Source organism: Cydia fagiglandana, chromosome 27 (assembly GCF_963556715.1).
Source record: "Cydia fagiglandana chromosome 27, ilCydFagi1.1, whole genome shotgun sequence".
Lineage (NCBI taxonomy): Eukaryota > Metazoa > Arthropoda > Insecta > Lepidoptera > Tortricidae > Cydia > Cydia fagiglandana.
Window position 1 is genome coordinate 5,047,626 of NC_085958.1, and position 21,004 is coordinate 5,068,629.

The following is a 21,004-nucleotide window of genomic DNA, read 5'->3' on the forward strand; positions in this document are numbered from 1 at the left end:
CATAAACATAATTGAAATGCTAATGGATAATGAATATATTATAATATAATTCAATTATTGCGGAACACCTATTTTAGGAGGTATTTAATGTATTTTAATTAAATATCTGAACTTTCCCTTGGTTCCCTGCTGGGGCGTGACTATAAAATTGTGATCTTATAACCACAATAAAGAATAAAAGCGTTTTTGGTCATTTTAGGTATCTTTAAGCCTTTGAAGTAAAATTAACATTGCAAGAAATGTCGATAGTTTATCGATATGACTTTATCGACATGGCTACAGCAAGGTGGGCCTCATTGTTAATCGTACACTAAACAAAAGTGGCAACAGTGACAGCTCGCTGAGACACCCTCTCTATATATTATAAGTCTATGCAACAAATGCATCCTGTGTGCATACTCTGTGCTAAAAGTTTATTTCTAAAGCGCCCTACAGACTATGCGCGTGAATCGCGGGCGAAGCCGCGAACGCGAGTGTGGAGTCTAGTTCGCTGATATGCGAAATCGACTCCAGACTCGCGTTCGCGGCTTCGCGCCGCGATTCGCGCACGAGTGTGGAGCGGGCTTAATGGCAATACTTTCAAGCAAAGATGTGGGATATCGGATACCGCACGTGGGAAATCGTAGGCTGCGACTCGTTCTATTTAATGACCGGTGTTGCCTGCTCAGTACTAAGCTTTACTTCTACGCAATTTATAATCAAAGTGGTACATGAAGTTGAAGCTTCGCTTCGTTAATTGGGATACATATGTTGTTTGGGTTCGACGCCATGAGCAGCGTGTCTTTGAACTGACACAAATTAGTCCAGCTGGTCATCTGCTAATAGATAAACAATGAATGACGGATGTGGTAACACAACTGTAATTTTATTTCCAATTATCTGATAATTGTGACTTAACTAAGCGCTAGATAAATCATTAGATATAACATAATACCTACATGATATCTAGATAACACAACCAAGGAAAAAATACTAGAAGTAACCAATGTACCTAATTAATTCCGTAATTAGTATTACGCAATATTTTATAAAACGCAATAACACATTTGTTCATTCGGGTATTTACCAGTCATAGATACATTTTTATAGAACCTATGCCTAAAATATCATGTTACATTTAGCTCAATTTTCTGGCTCTGCAGACATCAGCAAAATCAGAGCACAATAGTGTGAGATGAAAGTATACTTTCGATGAGACGAAATTTATCATATAAGTTATCGCTAATAAATCTAAACGAAATTAAATACATATTTTTGTTAGTTTTGGGTAGACTTTAATCTAACGTTTATATTAAAACGTAATTATTTTTATTATAGACAGGCCAATATCGGGTGATTTTTTCGTCTGAGGCTGGTGGAATGAAAAAAATAAAACAACATCGAATTTTAAAGTAGAGTCTGTGCGACACACAACAAACACACTCGAACTCCACTGTACATTAAATTAGGTTAAACTTAAAGTTTCGAGACATAGAAGAATTGGTTTGACGTGTTAATTATTAAAAAGAAATTAAATTAGTATTAAACTATACTCTGTGGAGAAATTTCTGGCAGTAGAAAAGTGAGGAAAATTAAAGAAAAAAGTAGGCGCGAAGGGTAATCGTCCCATAGAAAATTTGAATTACGTTCCTTTTTCTACTGACAAACTTGTTTAAGTTAAGAAAATATACATTATATATTCATTTTCCTAATAATTTTTATATTAGAAACTTTACATTCCTCGGTTTTTCCCGGTTTTAGATCCCAGCTATGGTAACCCTGAAAAGAAGCTGTCAAAACAACGTCCCATTCCTTTTTACGCAAGAGGGGCATACAAAATATTTTACAATACGAATTTAAATTTAAAGAACCCTTTAAAAATGTATACTACAACCGTGCATGACTTTTGAACATAAATTGCTATTTTAATGATAAAGAAACAAGTTAATCATCAAAAATAAAAAAAGCTTCGCTAGATAAATTGGTGCTTAAAATGTGAAATGGATTTCCCACGGTCGTTGAACAAACGTCAAACATCCAATATGGGGTGATATGGGGACTTTCGTAGTAGCGTCGATTGCTTGGGGGATACCCTGACTATAATTGAGTTTCTATTGTGTATTCGTGTGATGTAATTTTGACGTACTTATAATAAAGTAAACACCATGTAAACACTGCGCAATGAGGTTAAAAATATCAATAATTTAAAATGTGTGAATGAATTCACGTGATTTTGAATTACAAATGAAATTTTGATGCCGTGTTAATTTATATACACAAATTAAACATGTCACAAACGGGCCCTCAAAAGTCGTTACTAAAACCTATAATAATTGGTAACAGGAAAATGTATCTTCATCCGCCAAAAGTTTTAACCAAAGTGCCGTATAGATCGATTCAGCAGTACAAAGATGAGATCATTTATTCGTCGCCGAATTGTGACTTTTTAAAAGGGGAGTCCCAAGAAGTAGTGATAGTGAATCGAATGAACTTATTTACTAAGACGTGTCGGACGGTCGCGAGGTGTACCAGCCGGGGAATTTGCGAGGAAACTACGTCAGACATTATCGTCGCTGCCATAGGACAGAAGAATTACGAAAGAGTCCTGTGCGCTTTATCATCCGTATTCAATGAAGAAACTAAAGTGAGAGGCATTTTAGCTTTGTTGGGTGTCCAAAAAAGCTTCAACACCATTGGGACACAGAGTAGTATGGAAATAACTGAAGTTAAGAAAGATCTAGCGAGTACTGCAAGCCAAACTGATGATTCTCGATTATATTTTTCCTTAAAAGAGAGACAAAGGAGACGGATACGGAGACCGTTAGCACCGTATGTTGTTACTGAAAAAGTGAAGAAATTTGTGGTGAATCCCAATGATGTGAGGAAAGATGTAAATAAGAAAAAGGCGGAAGAGAAAATCCAACAATTTAGAGAGAAGGCACTTCCAGACTTAAGAGAAGTGATAGATGAGGACAGTAATATTTCAGACGCCAGTAACTTATCGTCATCTAGTTGGCCTAGCGTTCCCGGGATCCTTGAGAACACGGATCAGTTTCTCAACCAGATAGACAAAGTTACGGATAAAACGTTAAATTCTACGGAGATCAAACTAAAAGACGGCAGTGTCATAATGATACCAGTTAAGCCTGAGGACGACTTCCATATAGCGACACCAGAGGTCCTCAAAAATGTGACTCGCGAGGAAGGGTTAAAGCTTTTATGGCATCAGGCGTTCATTGACTTCAAATTGTGTCTTGAACAAGATGAAGATGGATATTAGTAAGTAACTCATATTTTTTCTTATTTAAAAATGTTTTTTGGTTTCTAACATTAACACTGACCCCCAATTGAGCCCAATTTCAATTTTTGTGACAAGGTTCAAGATGACACGACGCAAATGATAGGCGTGCGTGGCATTCTAAGGGTCTAAAATACCATATGGAGCTATGATATAATTATAAAGTAAAACTGCTTGACCCTCATTTTATCATTTTTAGGGTTACTCAAAGGGTAAAACCGGACGAGTGCGAGTCGGACTCACGCACGAAGGGTTGCGTACCATAAAGCCAAAAAAAAAAAGCAAAAAAAAAAACGGTCACCCATCCAAGTACTGACCACTCCCGACGTTGCTTAACTTTGGTCAAAAATCACGTTTGTTGTATGGGAGCCCCATTTAAATCTTTATTTTATTCTGTTTTTAGTATTTGTTGTTATAGCGGCAACAGAAATACATCATCTGTGAAAATTTCAACTGTCTAGCTATCACGGTTCGTGAGATACAGCCTGGTGACAGACAGACGGACGGACAGCGAAGTCTTAGTAATAGGGTCCCGTTTTACCCTTTGGGTACGGAACCCTAAAAACTAAGTTATAGAATTAATAAATGTACTTACTAAGCCTAATAGGGTCCCGTTTTACCCTTTGGGTACGGAACCCTAATAAAAACGGGACCCTATTACTAAGACTCCACTGTCCGTCTGTCTGTCTGTCTCCAGCCTGTATCTCATGAACCATGATAGCTACACAGTTGAAATTTTCACAAATTATTTATTTCTGTTGCCGCTATAACAACAAATGCTAAAAAGTATGGAACCCTCGGTGGGCGAGTCCGACTCGCACTTGTCCGATTTTTAAAAATTCTATAGGTGGCTCATAAAATTTATATACCTGTAAAAAGTCCCTTTTCCCATTAAACAACATATATGTCCTCATAGATACAGTTTATTGCAGTTATGAATGTACAATATTTCTAAGAAATGTTACTCCAATTTCTAGAATTGTAGGAGTTTGTGATAAGATTAGTACTATCTGATATCAGCGGGGCAAACCCTGCAATCTGCAATCACACATTGCCATTAAATAAATATTGTAACTTTCATGCAATTCTGCAATAGTTTACTTTTTTCTTTAAAGCTTATTAAATTCCCCACCACTCCATTGTCAAAATGCTCTTAGCCACTTCTGAGGGAGTTTAGTTCATACTAGAGATAAGATAGGCCGAATATTCGGTAGTTATTCGGTAATCGGTATTTGGCATATTTTTCAATGTTAGTTTCCGGCCGAATAGTTCGCTTTGAACTGCCGAATATTTACCGAATAAAAAAATAAACTTCCTTTTTAAGGGCGTCCGCTAGCTGGCGCGTCATGGCGTCTCATGGCGGTTAGCCATGAGACGGTTCCGTTTCTTTTCTTAAACATTCCCGGCAGGTCCAGATGGCAGTTTTAGGCAGTTTTAGCCCAACCGAATATTCGGTCGAATATTCGTATTCGGTATGATCTGAAACGAATATTCGGCCGAATATTCGTATTCGGCAAAGCCCATTAGATTAGATTTAGATTTAGATTTCTTTATTTCAAGATGAAAATTACACTATAAATTTGCTACATTCGTCAAAATTATGTTGTTATGTTCATTTTCGGCCCATCTCTGGTTCATACTTAACGACGACGAGTGAAGCGAGGAGCAGTGTGCTAACTAAACCTTGTGCTTGCTTGCAGCCCTCTCCACATCGCAGTTCTACACAATGACGTGGACCTTGTAAGGAGACAGTGCGCGTCGTTGCGAGCTCGCCATGAATCCGTGGATATACCCGCAGGTGGCTTGGTGAGTACTAACTTACTCTGGCGCAGCGACTCAAAGTGTGTCTTGGTCTCCTACAGGACTGCTCGCTACTGGGCTATAACCGCGAAAATCGAAGTTCGCAAATTGCGGGCATTTTTCTCTGTCACTCTAATTACGCCTTCATTGGAGTAAAAGAGAAGGATCCCCGCAATTTGCGAATTTCGTTTTTCGCGGTAGCCCCTCTGATTCCAGTCCTGTGCCGTTTCTTGCCAGTCTACAACCCGGAGCTCGCGCAGATCAGCGTCCACCACATCAGCGCATCGATACCTATTTTCACGGCAACGTACGAACGTGTCTTGCTATTTCAGTCAGTCTCCGCAAGGGTGCGAAACTCCTGACTTTGGCCAAACTCGGCTCCGCTCGGCTCAGCATTGCTCCGAGCAATTATTAGGGTTGGCACCACTTGACTTCCTTTTGCGTGCACGACCACAGATAAGATAATCACTTGAATTTTGACAACCCTAAATAGCCGAAAGGGATAGTGCCATATATTAGAAAGCGGTAACATGATTCGACCCTGAACCGCTGTCAAACTTCGGTTTTGTAGGAAGTTTCCTTTCTGTACGGTAGTACTATCATTTATTCTGTGGTCTCGGAACAAAAAGTACTGTGGTTGACTGAAGTAGCATGACAAATACGAACGTTTCCGAGATAATACGATGGAAAACAATTGTGCACTACATCTGTAATGTCATCTAGGTACATGTTTGTAATTATAATAATGTAATGGTTATTTTATTAGGTCTTTAAATTGCGATTTACAGATAATAAACAACTTATTCTTGTATGTCATAAGTGCCGGTATTTACTTATTAAAATACCTCATTTTATACTAATGTTTTATATAAATAACATGTTTTCATTGGCGATAACAGACATATCAAGTTTACATCAAGGTACTACTTAGGTTAAGTCCCTGTTAAAAGTATCAGTCTATTATAGACTTTATTTGTCAAGGCTTAAAGTTCATTTCCCATTAAAACTGGCAATGTGTGATACGACTAATAGACATTGACAATTTATGCTGTTTACTTCAATTTGTTAAGGACTTTATTGTTCAAGACTTAAAGTTTATTTTGGTTTGAAATGCACTTGCATAGGTAATTTTATACTGATCATTAGGAGTGCAATTTTGTACTGTGGTAAATGTTGATGATTTAAAAAACGTTATAACGAATTTGAACTGTATGGCATTGGCATAAAGCTTAAATTAGAACATTTTTTGTTTTCTTTCGTTAAAGTTACAAACAAAACAAAATAAACTTTATTTCCTACACTTTAGGTTTAAATTCGTGTGGCTAGGCCTTACGCTGTGTTGACTCAACTTACCAATTCCGATTATACTTACTGCAATAGCAACTGGCGACTGAGGTCATATTGCTATCTCTTTCAGTCCTACTTAGTCTTAATAAGTGTAAAGGAGATAGCATTATGATCTTATCTTATAGTGAGTTTTTTCCAGTAACTTTTGGACAGAATGTGCATTTTTCCTGTTGACGTAATAGTTTCACAGTTATTCGTTAGCTCTTCGAGCAACACCGGCTTCCGACATGTCGGAAGGGAGGGGCCCAAGCGATATCTCGCCGTACAAATCTTTCTGCCATTTTTCGCGGGGGGAAAGGTGCACACAGTCGCATTTCTCACACACTTACATACAAAATCCCATCTGTAATGACGACACAAATACATAGAAAATGACACACGTCAAAGACAAATCTTGCAAACCTCGATCTCTTTTTGTGTACGGACGAGTGACTAGTGTCACAACACGCACACTAACACATTTTCGTTGAAGTATGTCATTGTATTCTGAGAGATGAGAAGTCGGATTTGTCGCTCGACCGATCCGCAATTTGTACTGAGCGAGCAAAATCGATAAATCCAACAATTACTTGAGACTAAAATATAATAATTGTATTTAAATGTAATTTAACGTATGATATGTAAAAAAAAATATTACATGTGAAATGTAACACTTTCTTTTTGTAAATTGGCTCGAGCCAACACGATCAGATCGAGTTGGCTCGCGAGCCAACCCGATATCCATTGCGCGCGGCTGCCTCGCGAGCTAATGTTCGATAGTTTGCCGCGCAATATGGAGACACGTCTTTAGCGACGCATCCGCGTGATAGTATCCGACATGCGAGTGAGACGGCGCTTTATATATATAAACCGCCATCTCACTCACACACCCTTGCGGCATGATACGGTGTTTCCGTATGATAATCGCCTTATACTTTTTGATATTTTATTTTCACTCCTTATATTCGAAAAATCACGTTATTTTCCCTGCATCCCCTGTGCAGAACCGATTTTCAATCTATGTAAATATGTAAATAAAATATACATTTAAAGATTCGTTGCTTCATCATGAAGCAAATGAAGTCGTGTCACTTCGTATTCTTAAAAGTATTGAATGCATAATATTCAGGTAGTTGGTAATTTTTTAGGGTTCCGTACCCGAAGGGTAAAAACCACCCTATTACTAAGAGTCCGCTGTCCGTCTGTCTGTCTGTTACCAGGCTGTATCTCATGAGCCGTGATAGCTATAGTTCGTTTTTTATAGCATTAGAAAGAACTTTAAAGAAGGTAAGCGATCTTAACATGTGTTTTAATTGAAAAACGCTTTTTAAAAATCAGTAACTATTACTTATGAAAGCAGAAGAATATAAATGAGCGTATTAGATTCATAATTGTTACATATTGGCCATACCTTATTTTTAAAATGTGTTATTCAATTAAAAGACACATCAAGATTGTTTACCTTATTTCTAAAGCTAAAAAAACGAACTATAGACAGTTGAATTTTTCACAGATGATGTATTTCTGTTGACGCTATAGCAAGAAATACTAAAATCAGAATATAATAAATATTTAAGTAGGGCTCCCTGCTCCCATACAACAAACGTGATTATTTTACAGTTATTTGCGCAATGGTACGGACCCCTTTGTGCGCGAGCTCGACTCGCACTTGCCCGGTTTTTTTTTAATTTAAGGATAATATTATTTGTAATTATGCCTAAATTTAATAAAACGTTTCCATTTCAGACGGCCCTACACATGGCGGTACGCCAGAACGTATCAGTCACCTGCACCAATATACTACTTCAAAATGGCGCCGACCCTCTCCTTTGCGACGAGGACCGGCGTTGCAGCATACATTTGGCTGCCGAACTGGACTCCCCACAACTAAAGACCTTACTGGCTTACTGCGACACGCACGCTAGGTATGTTTACGAATTTCACGCTAGATGGCGTTGTCACGTGCGTGGTGGAATCCTGAATCGCGCTGTTAAGATTTTTCTTGAAATCATGACCCCCTGCCTTATACATTGGTGTTGTAAGTATTGGAGTGTACTTGTAAATGAATTTAGCCATTTAAATACACGACATACTATTCAAAATGGCGCGGATCCGCTCCTTTGCGACGAGAACCGGCGTCGCAGTATACATTTGGCTGCCGAACTGGACTCCCCACAACTAAAGACCTTACTGGCTTACTGCGACACGCACGCTAGGTATGTTTACGAATTTCACGCTAGATGGCGTTGTCACGTGCGTGGTGGAATCCTGAATCGCGCTGTTAAGATTTTTCTTGAAATCATGACCCCCCTACCTTATACATTGGTGTTGTAAGTATTGGGACTACTTGCAAATGGATTTATGTATTTAAATACACGAAATACTATTCAATATGATGCCGGACCGCTCCTTTGCGACGAGGACCGCCGTTGCAGTATACATTTGGCTGCTGAAGTGGACTCGCCACAGCTAAAGACGTTACTGGCTTACTGCGATACACATGCCAGGTATGTTTAGTGCACGAATTGCACGCTAGATGGCGTTAGACGTACGTGGTGGAAATCTGAATCGCGTTGTTAAGATTTTTCTTGAAATCATGACCCCCCTGCCTTATACATTGGTGTTGTAAGTATTGGAGTGTACTTGTAAATGAATTTAGCCATTTAAATACACGACATACTATTCAAAATGGCGCGGATCCGCTCCTTTGCGACGAGAACCGGCGTTGCAGTATACATTTGGCTGCTGAACTGGACTCACCACAGCTGAAGACGTTACTGGCTTATTGCGATACACATGCCAGGTATGTTTAGTGCACGAATTGCACGCTAGATGGCGTTAGACGTACGTGGTGGAAATCTGAATCACGCTGTTAAGATTTTTCTAGAAATCATGCCCCCCCCCTGCCTTTAATATGATTCTGTCTGTCTATGATTGAAATGAGACAGTCCTTTTACAAACTATATGTGGTTTCTCTTTTACAGGAGCGTGCTCAAAAACAACCTAGATTTCTGGCGGCCAGAACTCGAATCCAAGTCTGACAACGAACTTACAAGATTAATGTATAACTGCATCAGCGAAATGTTCGATGACCAAGGTAAGGATTTCACAATGTTCTAACAGATGGCGTTAGGGAGCTAAACGCAATTTGGTAGAAACCTACATCGCGCTTTCGCAGTTTCAATCGTCAGTTGCTATATATACAACTTCGGTCGCCAGGCGTACCTGGTGTCTGAAATAAGTATTTTCACTTTTATTTCATTTTCATAACATCCGCCTGGAGACAATACTATTGCCCTCTCTCTACACTTCCTACAGATTTATAAAGTTTACTAGCTGCTGCCCGCAACTTCGGCTGCGTGAAATTATGATCATTGATAAAAGCTACTTAAAATTATTACTTGTTCAGTTGTTTGTCATAGTAATTAATACCGTTTTTTCTTCTTGCTCCATTTTTGCATGCCTCTGTTTTGCCCGACGGTTGACTGGTAAAGAATGCCATTAGGCATTAAGTCCGTCATTTGTACGTAATTTTTATGTTTTGTGCAATAAAGTTAATAAATAAATAAAATTTATTAAATAGAAATTGTGTATCTAATTAATCTCTATCTATGTTTTTTTTCATAATTATCTGGTGCTTAATTTAGCCGAGTTGTGGACCTACCTTTTCGTGTACGGTGTGAAATATTTAGCTATTTTAAATACAGAAAACATTCCTATTGCAGGCTACAGTCCACTGATGATAGCAGCGGAGGCGGCTATACCGGCCAACGTGTCTCTGCTGGCGGCGCGCGCCGGGCCGCTGGTGGACGCGCCGGCGCCCGACTGCGGCGCCACCGCGCTCTACCGCGCCGTCGCCAAAGCCTGCCTGCACGCCAAAGGTAACCGGCTCAAACCATGGAGAAATACCTTATTGCAGGCTACAGTCCGCTGATGATAGCAGCGGAGGCGGCTATACCAGCCAACGTGTCTCTGCTGGCGGCGCGCGCCGGGCCGCTGGTGGACGCGCCGGCGCCCGACTGCGGCGCCACCGCGCTCTACCGCGCCGTCGCCAAAGCCTGCCTGCACGCCAAAGGTAACCGGCTCAAACCATGGAGAAATACCTTATTGCAGGCTACAGTCCGCTGATGATAGCAGCGGAGGCGGCTATACCAGCCAACGTGTCTCTGCTGGCGGCGCGCGCCGGGCCGCTGGTGGACGCGCCGGCGCCCGACTGCGGCGCCACCGCGCTCTACCGCGCCGTCGCCAAAGCCTGCCTGCACGCCAAAGGTAACCGGCTCAAACCATGGAGAAATACCTTATTGCAGGCTACAGTCCACTGATGATAGCAGCGGAGGCGGCTATACCGGCCAACGTGTCTCTGCTGGCGGCGCGCGCCGGGCCGCTGGTGGACGCGCCGGCGCCCGACTGCGGCGCCACCGCGCTCTACCGCGCCGTCGCCAAAGCCTGCCTGCACGCCAAAGGTAACCGGCTCAAACCATGGAGAAATACCTTATTGCAGGCTACAGTCCGCTGATGATAGCAGCGGAGGTGGCTAGACCGGCCAACGTGTCTCTGCCGCGCCGTTGCTAAAGCCTGCTTGCACGCCAAAGGTAACCGGCTCAAAGTCTAAACCAGGGGTCTCCAAACTCCGGCCCGCGACGCGTTCCAATCCGACCGACACCCAAAGCGAGTGCCCGCTGTCTGACTCGCGGGAGCCAGGCTCCAAGGTTCAGCATTCATTGAGAGTGGAACTGTTCCTAACAGCAGCAACCAGACACCCTCCCCCGGCGCAAAAACCGACGGTGGCCCGCGCGAAAGTTTCTGAAGCGCAATATGGCAAAAAAGTTTGGAGAAAAACCGCTCTAAACCATGCTCAGCTCTTTTCTGTGGACATACACAAAATTTTATTGCTGTAAACTACACTTCTCTAAATGAAATGAGTCTACTGGCCACGGACCATCTCCAATATTAAGTTATGGGAATTGACCGGACAAAACCCTTCAGCTAAGGAGATACTACTGCAGAAATGGCGCTGGATAGGACATGTTTTACGAAGGCCAAACAACCACCTATCCAAGCAAGGGCTGACCTGGAAAATTCCCGGAAAAAGAGGGCAAGGTCGCCCACGTACCACCTGGAGGCACAGTGGAAAAAGAGGCTGCACCAGTTGGCCTCGGCTGGGCGGAGCTGGAGGAGGCCGCGCTGGGCCGCGAAGAATGGAAATTCCTTCTCAGAGCCCTGATGAGGGATAACAGGATATCATCATCATCATAAACTACACTTTCTAAAACAAAGTCCCCCGCCGCGTCAGTCTCTTTGTGTGTAACATGTTCGTGATAAACTCAAAAACTACTGAACGGATTTTCATACGGTTTCCACGTATCAATAGAGTGATTATTAAGGTTTTGTGTAACCCGTGCAAAGCCGGGGTGGGTCGCTAACTGGTCATAAGGACCAAACAGCATAATATATAGTTTCTAACCCCAGATGTATACAGTCATTATTCTGTACTACAATTTGTTTTTTTTTTCAGAAACCGGTAACACGACAACAACGCCAGAAAAATACCTCAAATCCATAGAGATCCTAGTAGAGCACGGCGCTGATCCGAGCATAGAGAATCAATTCGCATCATCTGTAAACACATTATTAACCGAATTCAACCTCTGCTCTCTATCTATGACCATAGCCAACAAAATGACCGCTTTAAAACATGGCCGCTTCACCCGGGACAGATTAAACATGATCCTATTTAAAAATAGCGACGGGAGCATAGATTACACAGATATAAATGATGTAACAGATATAACACCAAGGACAGTGGAAACGGGATTACATGCGGTCATAACTGTTGATGTGCCTGAGAAAAAAAGAAAGTCAAATCCGAATGTAAAGACTGACATTGAGAAACCTAAGTTTGGACCCAAAGTCGAAGTCTTAAAACAAGTACTGACAGATAATAAAATTGATTATAAGGAAATCAATATAAATAAATTGAACGAATTGAAACCGGAAACAGCTCAAGATGTAATAATGCAACAAGTGAAACTCGGAAATGTTATTATAAAACCTAAAACGGATGTGATTAATGATATTGACAGCAAAAAACTTGAAAAGAGACCGGCCGCGCTTAAAGTACATAAAGTGAATTTGAAAGAAATTAACGATGGAAGTCAGAGTAGTAATGTTACATTTAAAAGATTAAGCTCGGGACAAATGATAGCAATAACTAAAACGAAACCTCCTGAAGGCGTTTTACCTCCAAATTCGGATAGAAAATTTAACTTCATTAAAATAAAACCTGCACCTGTAGTTAACGATAAAATTATACAGAAAAGTCTGTTGAAATCAACAGAATTTGATGAAACTAGATCTGCGAAAGAAAGAAAAATAGATAACGTAGTTATAGTAGAAAATGTTCCGGTGAAAACCGGTTTTTCAATACCTAACGTGACGCCCGGTTCTAGCAAAACAGCCAGAGCTAGGGATATAGTTATATCACCTAAAATCTCGCCTAAAGAACTGAGTAAAGATTTAGAACCTAAAGAATCGAGTATGGATGATATTTCTCAGAAAATAATAATAGGGAAACAGGTCGTTGAAACTGTGAAACGTTTTAAAAAAAGAAAGTTAGTTTCGGAATGAATAGGGTATTTTCCTACTAGTCAAATCAGTTACTTTTTTAGAACTGTCAAAACGATTTGCTAATATGGATATGAAACATTACATCGTGACGTCACGGTCAACTCACCTACTTTTTATATTTCTATCCGATTTATTTAAATAGACCATCTGTTTAAAAATAACTCCTATCTGTGTTTTTCTAATAATTATCTGGTGCTTTATTTCATGCGTGGTGTAAAATAATTTATTGTAAATACAGTATAATATCCTATTTAACATATATTAACTTGGTGGCTGATGTATACTATATTTTGTTAAGATAATGTTTTTATCGCATAGTTCACTAAAAGGGTATTTGACTGTCTTTAATAGTTATTTGTTTTACAAGGGGGCAAAGTTGTTGTTTAACCGCTCGTGCTAATATTGATACCCGAGCAAGCGAAAGATTTCAAAATTGAACCACGAGCGTAGCGAGTGGTTCGAAAAATGGAGTCTTGAGCGTTGCGAGGGTTTCAAAGCACGAGGGTTAAACAAAATTTGCCCCCGAGTGAAACACAAAATTTTTCACCACACAACCCGAAGCAAATATTAAATGTAAAATATCAAACAAAATCAAACCAAATCAAATCCAAATGAATGTTATTTAATATTTATCATCCAAAAACATCATTAAAAAGTCAATTCTACCAGCGAACATAAGAAAACAACTCAAAATTTGCATTTGATTACTTTGCCGCACATGTGGATAAAATGCAATTTTGCTATTCATGTTTGAAGTGCAAAGTAATTCTTTCCGAGCTGGTGTGGTGAAAAATAAATTATTTTAACTCTGGCATGAAATAAAGCACCAGAAGATTAATAGAGAAACGTAGACAGAAGTTATTTTTAGACACAATTTCTATTTTAAAACCCGTATAAAACTATAAAGAGTAGGTAATTTGAACGTGACGTCACATGCTAGTGTTTCATATAAATTCCATAGTGGTAAATCGTTTTGACAGTTCGTAAAAAGAAACTGATTTGACTAGTAGTCAAATACCCTATAGACAGATATACAGATGTAGTGTATAATTATTTTCCATCGTATTTTCTCGGAAACGTACGAACGTGTCTTGCTATTTCAGCCAGTCTCGGTACAAAAAGTACTGAGGTTGACTGAAGTAGCATGACAAATACGAACGTTTCCGAGAAAATACGATGGAAAACAATTATGCACTACATCTGTCATGTCATCTAGTAACGCTAACGGATGATATTTAGTAAAAAAATAATATTTAATGCATATAAAATTACAATTTGATGATTTATAGGAATTTCTTTTTGAGATTGTCAAGGGATTTAAGAATAAATTAACCGTATCTTTGTAGCAAATATAATCTCGCGTCACTCCTTATTTAAAATTCATATGAACAGTGAGTTCAAATCTCACCCAAGGCAGTCATTTTTACACTTTTAAATTTATTTTAAGCTTACGTGGGCTATACTGAAAGTTTTTGGATTCTGACACATGAGACAACTTATTTTTTCTAAGTGGCCAGTTCCAGGAATTTTCAGTATGCCCTAAGTAAGGGGTCATCCATTAATTACGTCACACGAATTTCTAAGTTTTTGACCCCTCCCCCCCTCCTTGTCGCACTTGGTCACCTAGCGTGACGTCACATTTTTTCTACGAAATCGCCAAATCGAATTAAGTAAGTACCTAAGTATTATTAATATTTTATCAAAATATTTTTGACGATATAAATATTAGTAATTTTATAACCCAAAACTGCTTAGGAAAGAAAATTAAACGAATAAAATCGATTATCGTTTTAAAAACTTGTTGTTTAAATGTACAGCGAATAAAATAATTTAAATAAATTTTCGGTTACTGATGAAGTTAAAGTGACGTCACAAAGTTTGTATCTCCCCCCTCCCCCATGTCACAATATGTCACATTTTCTTGACCCCCTCCCTACCCCTAAACGAGTGATGTAATTAATGGATGACCCCTAATAGCATCGGTTAGACGTCTATAATATAAAATTGACATGTTTTTTGAGCCAATGTATGTAGTTTGATTTAAGTATAATATTTTTGTGTCGGCGTGCCTAAGCCGGTTAGGGTTAAGTTTGTTCTATAACTGGTAAATTTACACTAAAACAGGGTAATTCGCCAGTAACTGGCCACCGGCCAATAATTGGCCACCCTAAACTAAAAATGAATTCTATTCACCTATAGAATTATAGGACTGAGCTGGAACGAGGCCAAGACTCAAGACTGGAAGAAGTGGAAGGATCTTGTGGAGGCCCTATGCACCTCCGGGGTGCCCCTATGCACCTCCGGGGTGCCCCAGGACAGACAACAACAACAACTTAAACAGAATTTAGCCGCCTTATACTAAAATTCTGTTTTTAGGTGAATAGAATTCATTTTTACTTTAGGGTGGCCAGTTACTAACAGGTGGCCAGTTACTGGCGAATTGCCCTATATCAAATCAAACAAAGCTGCATTTCCACTAAGGCGGAGACGTGCGAGAATCAACCAATAGCAATGATTGTAGTCCAGCGGAAGGGTTGCCACACGTCCGGAATTGTCCGGACATGTCAGGATTTTTGACCCTTTGTCCGGATTGCGGCCGGGCTTGGCAAGTGTCCGGATTTTTAGGAATGACCTTGTAAAAAAATGTTTACGTGATATACTGCGTAACGAATGCGATGCGGCGCGGGCGCGGGTCGTGCGCGCGCGGGGAGGGGGCTGCGGGGCGGGCGGAGGGAAAGGGAAAGGTAGATCCACGATACAGTACCTACAGCGTAGTAACTTGCATTTCATTTATTTTAGGGATTGTACTGTCGCCATCAGATATATCGGAGCAGCTAAGGCGCTCACAAATATCTGAACACGCCTCTATTGTCAGGGCGTTAGAGTGCGTGTTCAGATATTGTGAACACCTTGGCCGCTCCGATATATCTGATGGCGACTGTACACTTTTGCTTTTGTTTGTCATTCATCGTTACTTCTGTCCTACTCATTTCCTCAAAGGTTAAATGGAAGAGATCCCATTCAGGGATAAGTTCGCCTTTGTTGTATTTAATTGACTCTGTAACTGTGTTTCTCGTGTTTTTATTTCTATGTACAATAAAGTAAATACATACATACATACATACACCGCAGAGAGCAGCGCGCCGCCGGAGCGTCGTTCAAGCTACGCCAAATGTCTGTTACAAATAATGTCCGGATTTTTACGGTGATGTTAGGATTTTTATCAGGACATTTAATTCTTCCACATGGCAACCCTAAGCGGAGCGGAGAAGACCAATGGTATCGGCACAGAATAAATAATAGTACTGCCGTACAGAAAGGACACTTCCTACAAAACCGAAGTTTGACAGCGATTCAGGGACGAATCATGATATCCCTTTCCACTATGACACTATCCCTTTCGACTATTTAGGGTTGTCAAAATTCAAGTGATTACCTGTGGTCGTGCACGCAAAGGGACGTCAAGTGGCGCCAACCCTATTAATAGCTCGGAGCAATGCTGCCGGCCTAGCCAAGGTTACAATCGCTATCGCTTCGACAACGAAAAGCATTATGTCTCTCTATCACTCTTCCATATGAGCGCGACAGTGACAGTTGCGTTTCGATCGCTACGGAGAGTAAGCGATTGGCATCTTGGCTACGCGGCCTGAGCCGAACGGAGCCGAGTTTGCCCGAAGTCAGGAGTGTCTCCCCACTGGTATTGGTTGACTCCCGTACGTCAAATCTCCGCGTCAGTGGAAAGGCAACCTAAGGCATTGTTCGAAATAAATATATAAAATTACGTGAATGTATTTTTTGTTTACATTTTGATTTTATATTTGTTTAGATATAGTTACATTTTGGTTTTTAGCGTAACTTAGTTATTAAGTGTAATTAAATCCTTAATAATTAAATGCCTATTACATTTACGTTACTATTATCAAAATATTGATTAAATTTATGTACTTTTGGTTTACATTGTAATGATTTACTTCAGGTGATTTTTGGTTCTTGCGTATCTTAGTTAGTAAAAACTAAGTTATCATATTGATAGCATTAAATGATTAACATTAATGTGACTTTTATTTACCTAATTTACCTAATTTCTAGACTTATTCACATTAAGTATTTATGCAGAGCAGACACTATCAGTTCAGATTGTCATTCTACATATCTGTAATGGTTCCTCTACACGATGGGCCAGCGTCGGCCACTCCAAGGGACGCATTTATGCGTTAGAGGGAGCAAGTGAAAATGCTATTTCATTCTACTGCATGGCTGCGTCCCTTGGAGTGGCCGGCGCTGGCCCATCGTGTAGAGGACCCATAAATGTTTCACATTTCAACAATCATAATACATAGGTAGGGTAGAAAAGGGGTTTCAGTCGATGTGTGGAAGGGCGGCACCGTCGTCGAACCCAAGCCACGCAGTGGACTTAAGAGCCAACAGGAGTGGTCATTTCTCCATACAAACGTACTCGACTGTTTCCTCCGTGGGTTTTGATGCTAGAGCAATGATCTTTTCAACACAGATTAATATTGTCAATATCTGTGTCGGACCGTTTTGCTTTTTTTGATATTTTTGTTTTTTAAGGCGCTAGAGCCCTTCAAAAATGGCCTCATTGACTATGCCGCAATGAGAGGAGTAGTATTCAAAACTGATATCAATTAGCCAAAAAAGCAAAACGGTCCGACACAGATAATTTCATAATCATTTAGATTTCCAAATTTGGTTACGATTGGTGAAGTTTGGAGGAGGAAATAGTCGAGTACGAAACCTCGATTTATGGGATTTAATTTACACGCAGGATTTTTCGCCTTGTCCTTATCGCACTAGTTTTAGGAGCCGCTTCCGTCAGCGAGACGGGTATATTTACCTAAAATATTTAAAACTCAGCTCCTGTTTCGTCTTAAAGCGGAATTGATCAATCAATTCACACACAACACATTTTTTCACTATCTGGACGTATATATATGGCACTCTAGTTCATAATGTAAAACATTTGGAAGATATTTCGATTAGTTGAAATTACCCCGCAGTCGAAATTGTCCCGTTGCACCTTATGTTGTTACCACTCTATACATGGTGTGTCTGACCACGGGGCTTTAAATCCAGGGCTTGATTTTACTCGCTAAACTGAGCTACTTTTACTATGGAACCAACCCTAAAATCGGGGAAAAATTTTTTGGCTTTTCCATAGAAAACGTCGACATCTGATCAGCCAAAATGTATGAAAAAGTAAAAAAAAAAAATCGGGATTTGGGGGTTGGTGCCATAATAAAAGTAGCTCAGTTTAGCGAATAGAATCGAGCCCTGGATTTAAAGCCCGGTCAGACACCCTGTATATTATATTTCTCTAGAGTGCCAGTAATCAGATCAGAAAAATTCGATGACGCAAGACTTGTCTTCTGCCTCCGTACCTTAGTGAAGAGGGTAGCTGTAATCCACAGACCTCAACGACTAGAAGGAGCACATGACAATCGAGGTCACCATAGATAAGGTTGAAGTATTTAGCAGATGGCGCCAGCATAGCTAATCAATCCCTAGGATTACTTCGATTTTTTTAAATAAAATGTTATGCCCTGGATGCTAGCTCTTGAAGCCAAATCTCATAGAACTTAACTTAACCTTCTTCTTAGAAAGAGGTAAGATATGCCAACGCTGAGTCGAACAGCAGCCATAGAGTTGACTAAGGCTCGGGAGATGCTAGTGTGGGGTGGCCCCACAGAAAACCGCTTTAGATGACTCGCCACACCATTTTTTTTTTATATATATATATTTTTTTTTATTTTTTTTTTTTTATTTTTTTTTTTACACTGCAAAATCTCATGATTTCCCCATGAGTTAAATTAATTGCGACTTATTTTCGTAGACCCGCACACACTGTTAACGGTCGTGCTAGAGATGCACCGGATATCCGGTTACTAGATTTAGACCGGATATACGGCTAGATTTGGACTAGAGATGCACCGGATATCCGGTTACTATCCGGTATCCGGCCATTAATTTACTATCCGGCCGGATACAGGATAGTGACCGACTATCCGGCCGGATACCGGATAGTAACATTGCTTGATTTCTGAGTAAACCAATTGGATTTAAGAAACAGACACGGTCATAATCGTACTTGTCTATTATTTTATAACAATTTAATCATTCCACTGACTTGCACGCGCACTAATTTTAGAAATGAGTCCGCGCGAACAATTACTAGGAAAGAGGTCAAACCTGCAGAATGCGCACCTGAAAACCGAAATGTGGGTATAGTTCCGCTGGCCGAATATTCGGCGGCCTGATACCGGATATCCGGCCGATGTTTAGGCCGAATATCCGGTGTCCGGTATCCGGCCAAACAACTATCCGTTGCATCTCTAATTTGGACGCACCTGATCGGAGCGCGCGTGCAATATTTTATAAGCGCTGTTGCTCGCACGAGTGGTGACCGCGAGTCATCCTATAAGCTCTGTCTATAGGGGGTTGGTCTGTGGGTGGCCCTAAATCGTAGCATTTTACAAGATAGCACCTATTAGCTTCGCAATGCGGTGTAGTCTGAGGGTCTACCGCGAACCACGTTCGACGTGTTGCCTCTCTGTTGCACTTGTAAATTCGTACGTAAGTGTGACAGAGGTAACACATAAAACGTGGTTCGTATACGTAGCATATAGCACCTAGCTTCTGAATGCGGTGCCTGCGTATATAGTCTGTGCGGTAATCCGATCAGTCGACCTCTCTTGCAGACTCGATTCTGAGTAACGCAAACTCAATTTGCTGCCTTGAAGGTGTGTTTAGTGATGCCACAGGGCACATTTTACTGTACATAGGCGTTTTAACCTCTTTTCTGTGTTACTGTTAGATAGAGTTAGACCGTAAAAAGTCTGCAGCGATTTTGATAGCCCACGCAGTGCAAGCGTCATTTTAAACGTTAAACTTCTATGAAATTATGACTTATAATATAAATAACACTTACGCTGCGTGGGCTATCAAATCCGCTGCAGACTTTTATTGGTGCGACTATAATCCCTCGTGTGTCAGACGCCATATTGCACATCTGAACGTATGCCGTTTTCACGCTGCTGCCAGGAAGGAATATCAGTTGGTCTGCCGTCTGCTGCAAAAAAACAATTTTATTATACACCTCTCTATCGCTCTTGCATATTTGAGCGATAGAGACAAAGAAGTTTCGATTTTCGTTTTTTTTTTGCGGTTGGGCCTGGCAATAAAGTGACCTTATTACCCCGTCCCTAACCACATCAATAAATGTGATGGATGAGTAGACATTATACACCGTGTTTTTATTGAATTCCGTTAACTTCGGGATATGGTTAAGTACGTTTATGAGAACTAAATGGCATAGTTAATAAAAAAAAAAAGTTTTTTTTGTTTTTTTTTTAATACAAAATTAAGTTTAAAAAGTAATTAAATGTAGCATATAGCGTTGGTGTAATACGGGCATTACATTTAACTCAACCTAACAATTGAAATCTGTGACATATCAATGTCATTTCGTACATCGATCGACCGAGATTGTACTTAAGTTTAGTAGCAAATGTATGAACTCATTCTAAACACTAATCAATATGTAAACCGGCCCTAAGTCAAGTGTACACGCTTGTAGAGATCTTATATGAAAAAAAAAATTATTGATTATCTCCGAAATGGAGTTAATTACAATATCGGTGTCTTTGAGAAAGTTAGTTGATTTAAGCTCAGGAATGCACCCTGGAAATTAACGGAACACAAAAAAAACACGGTGTAATCTACCATTCTAGACACGTTGTAGTTTAGATATCAACTAGTTATCTAGACACTTGGATGTGCCCGGAGTGCAAGATCACATTCAAAAAAATAGGACCTAATTGTGGGACTCCAGTAGGTACACCATTAACAACTAAGAACATTTGCATCAGGAATAAAAGCGGGACACCCGTACCACATACACAATGTACACAAACGTCCCCCACAGGCGAAGCTGGGTTCATGGTCAGGGAAATAAGT

The 21,004-nt window shown here is 40.2% G+C and overlaps 1 protein-coding gene across 1 annotated transcript; it reads left to right on the forward strand.

Moving 5' to 3' along the window:
- The first annotated feature begins 2,039 nt into the window (after positions 1-2,039).
- LOC134677807 (uncharacterized) lies at positions 2,040-15,055 on the forward strand. Its single transcript, XM_063536234.1, has 10 exons — positions 2,040-3,258; positions 4,978-5,083; positions 8,150-8,328; positions 9,388-9,500; positions 10,129-10,284; positions 10,323-10,478; positions 10,517-10,672; positions 10,711-10,866; positions 11,919-14,580; positions 15,008-15,055. The coding sequence occupies exons 1-9, from the start codon at positions 2,267-2,269 to the stop codon at positions 13,028-13,030; spliced, it is 3,126 nt and encodes a 1,041-aa protein (XP_063392304.1). The 5' UTR covers positions 2,040-2,266; the 3' UTR covers positions 13,031-14,580; positions 15,008-15,055.
- The last annotated feature ends 5,949 nt before the right edge of the window (positions 15,056-21,004 follow it).

Excerpts from the sequence above, each read along its gene's own strand:
- LOC134677807 (XM_063536234.1), top strand. The coding sequence starts at position 2,267 with ATGTCACAAACGGGCCCTCAAAAGTCGTTACTAAAACCTATAATAATT. Across the intron at positions 10,673-10,710 it reads AGCCTGCCTGCACGCCAAAG|GCTACAGTCCACTGATGATA; the intron begins GTAACCGGCTCA and ends ACCTTATTGCAG. Across the intron at positions 10,867-11,918 it reads AGCCTGCCTGCACGCCAAAG|AAACCGGTAACACGACAACA; the intron begins GTAACCGGCTCA and ends TTTTTTTTTCAG.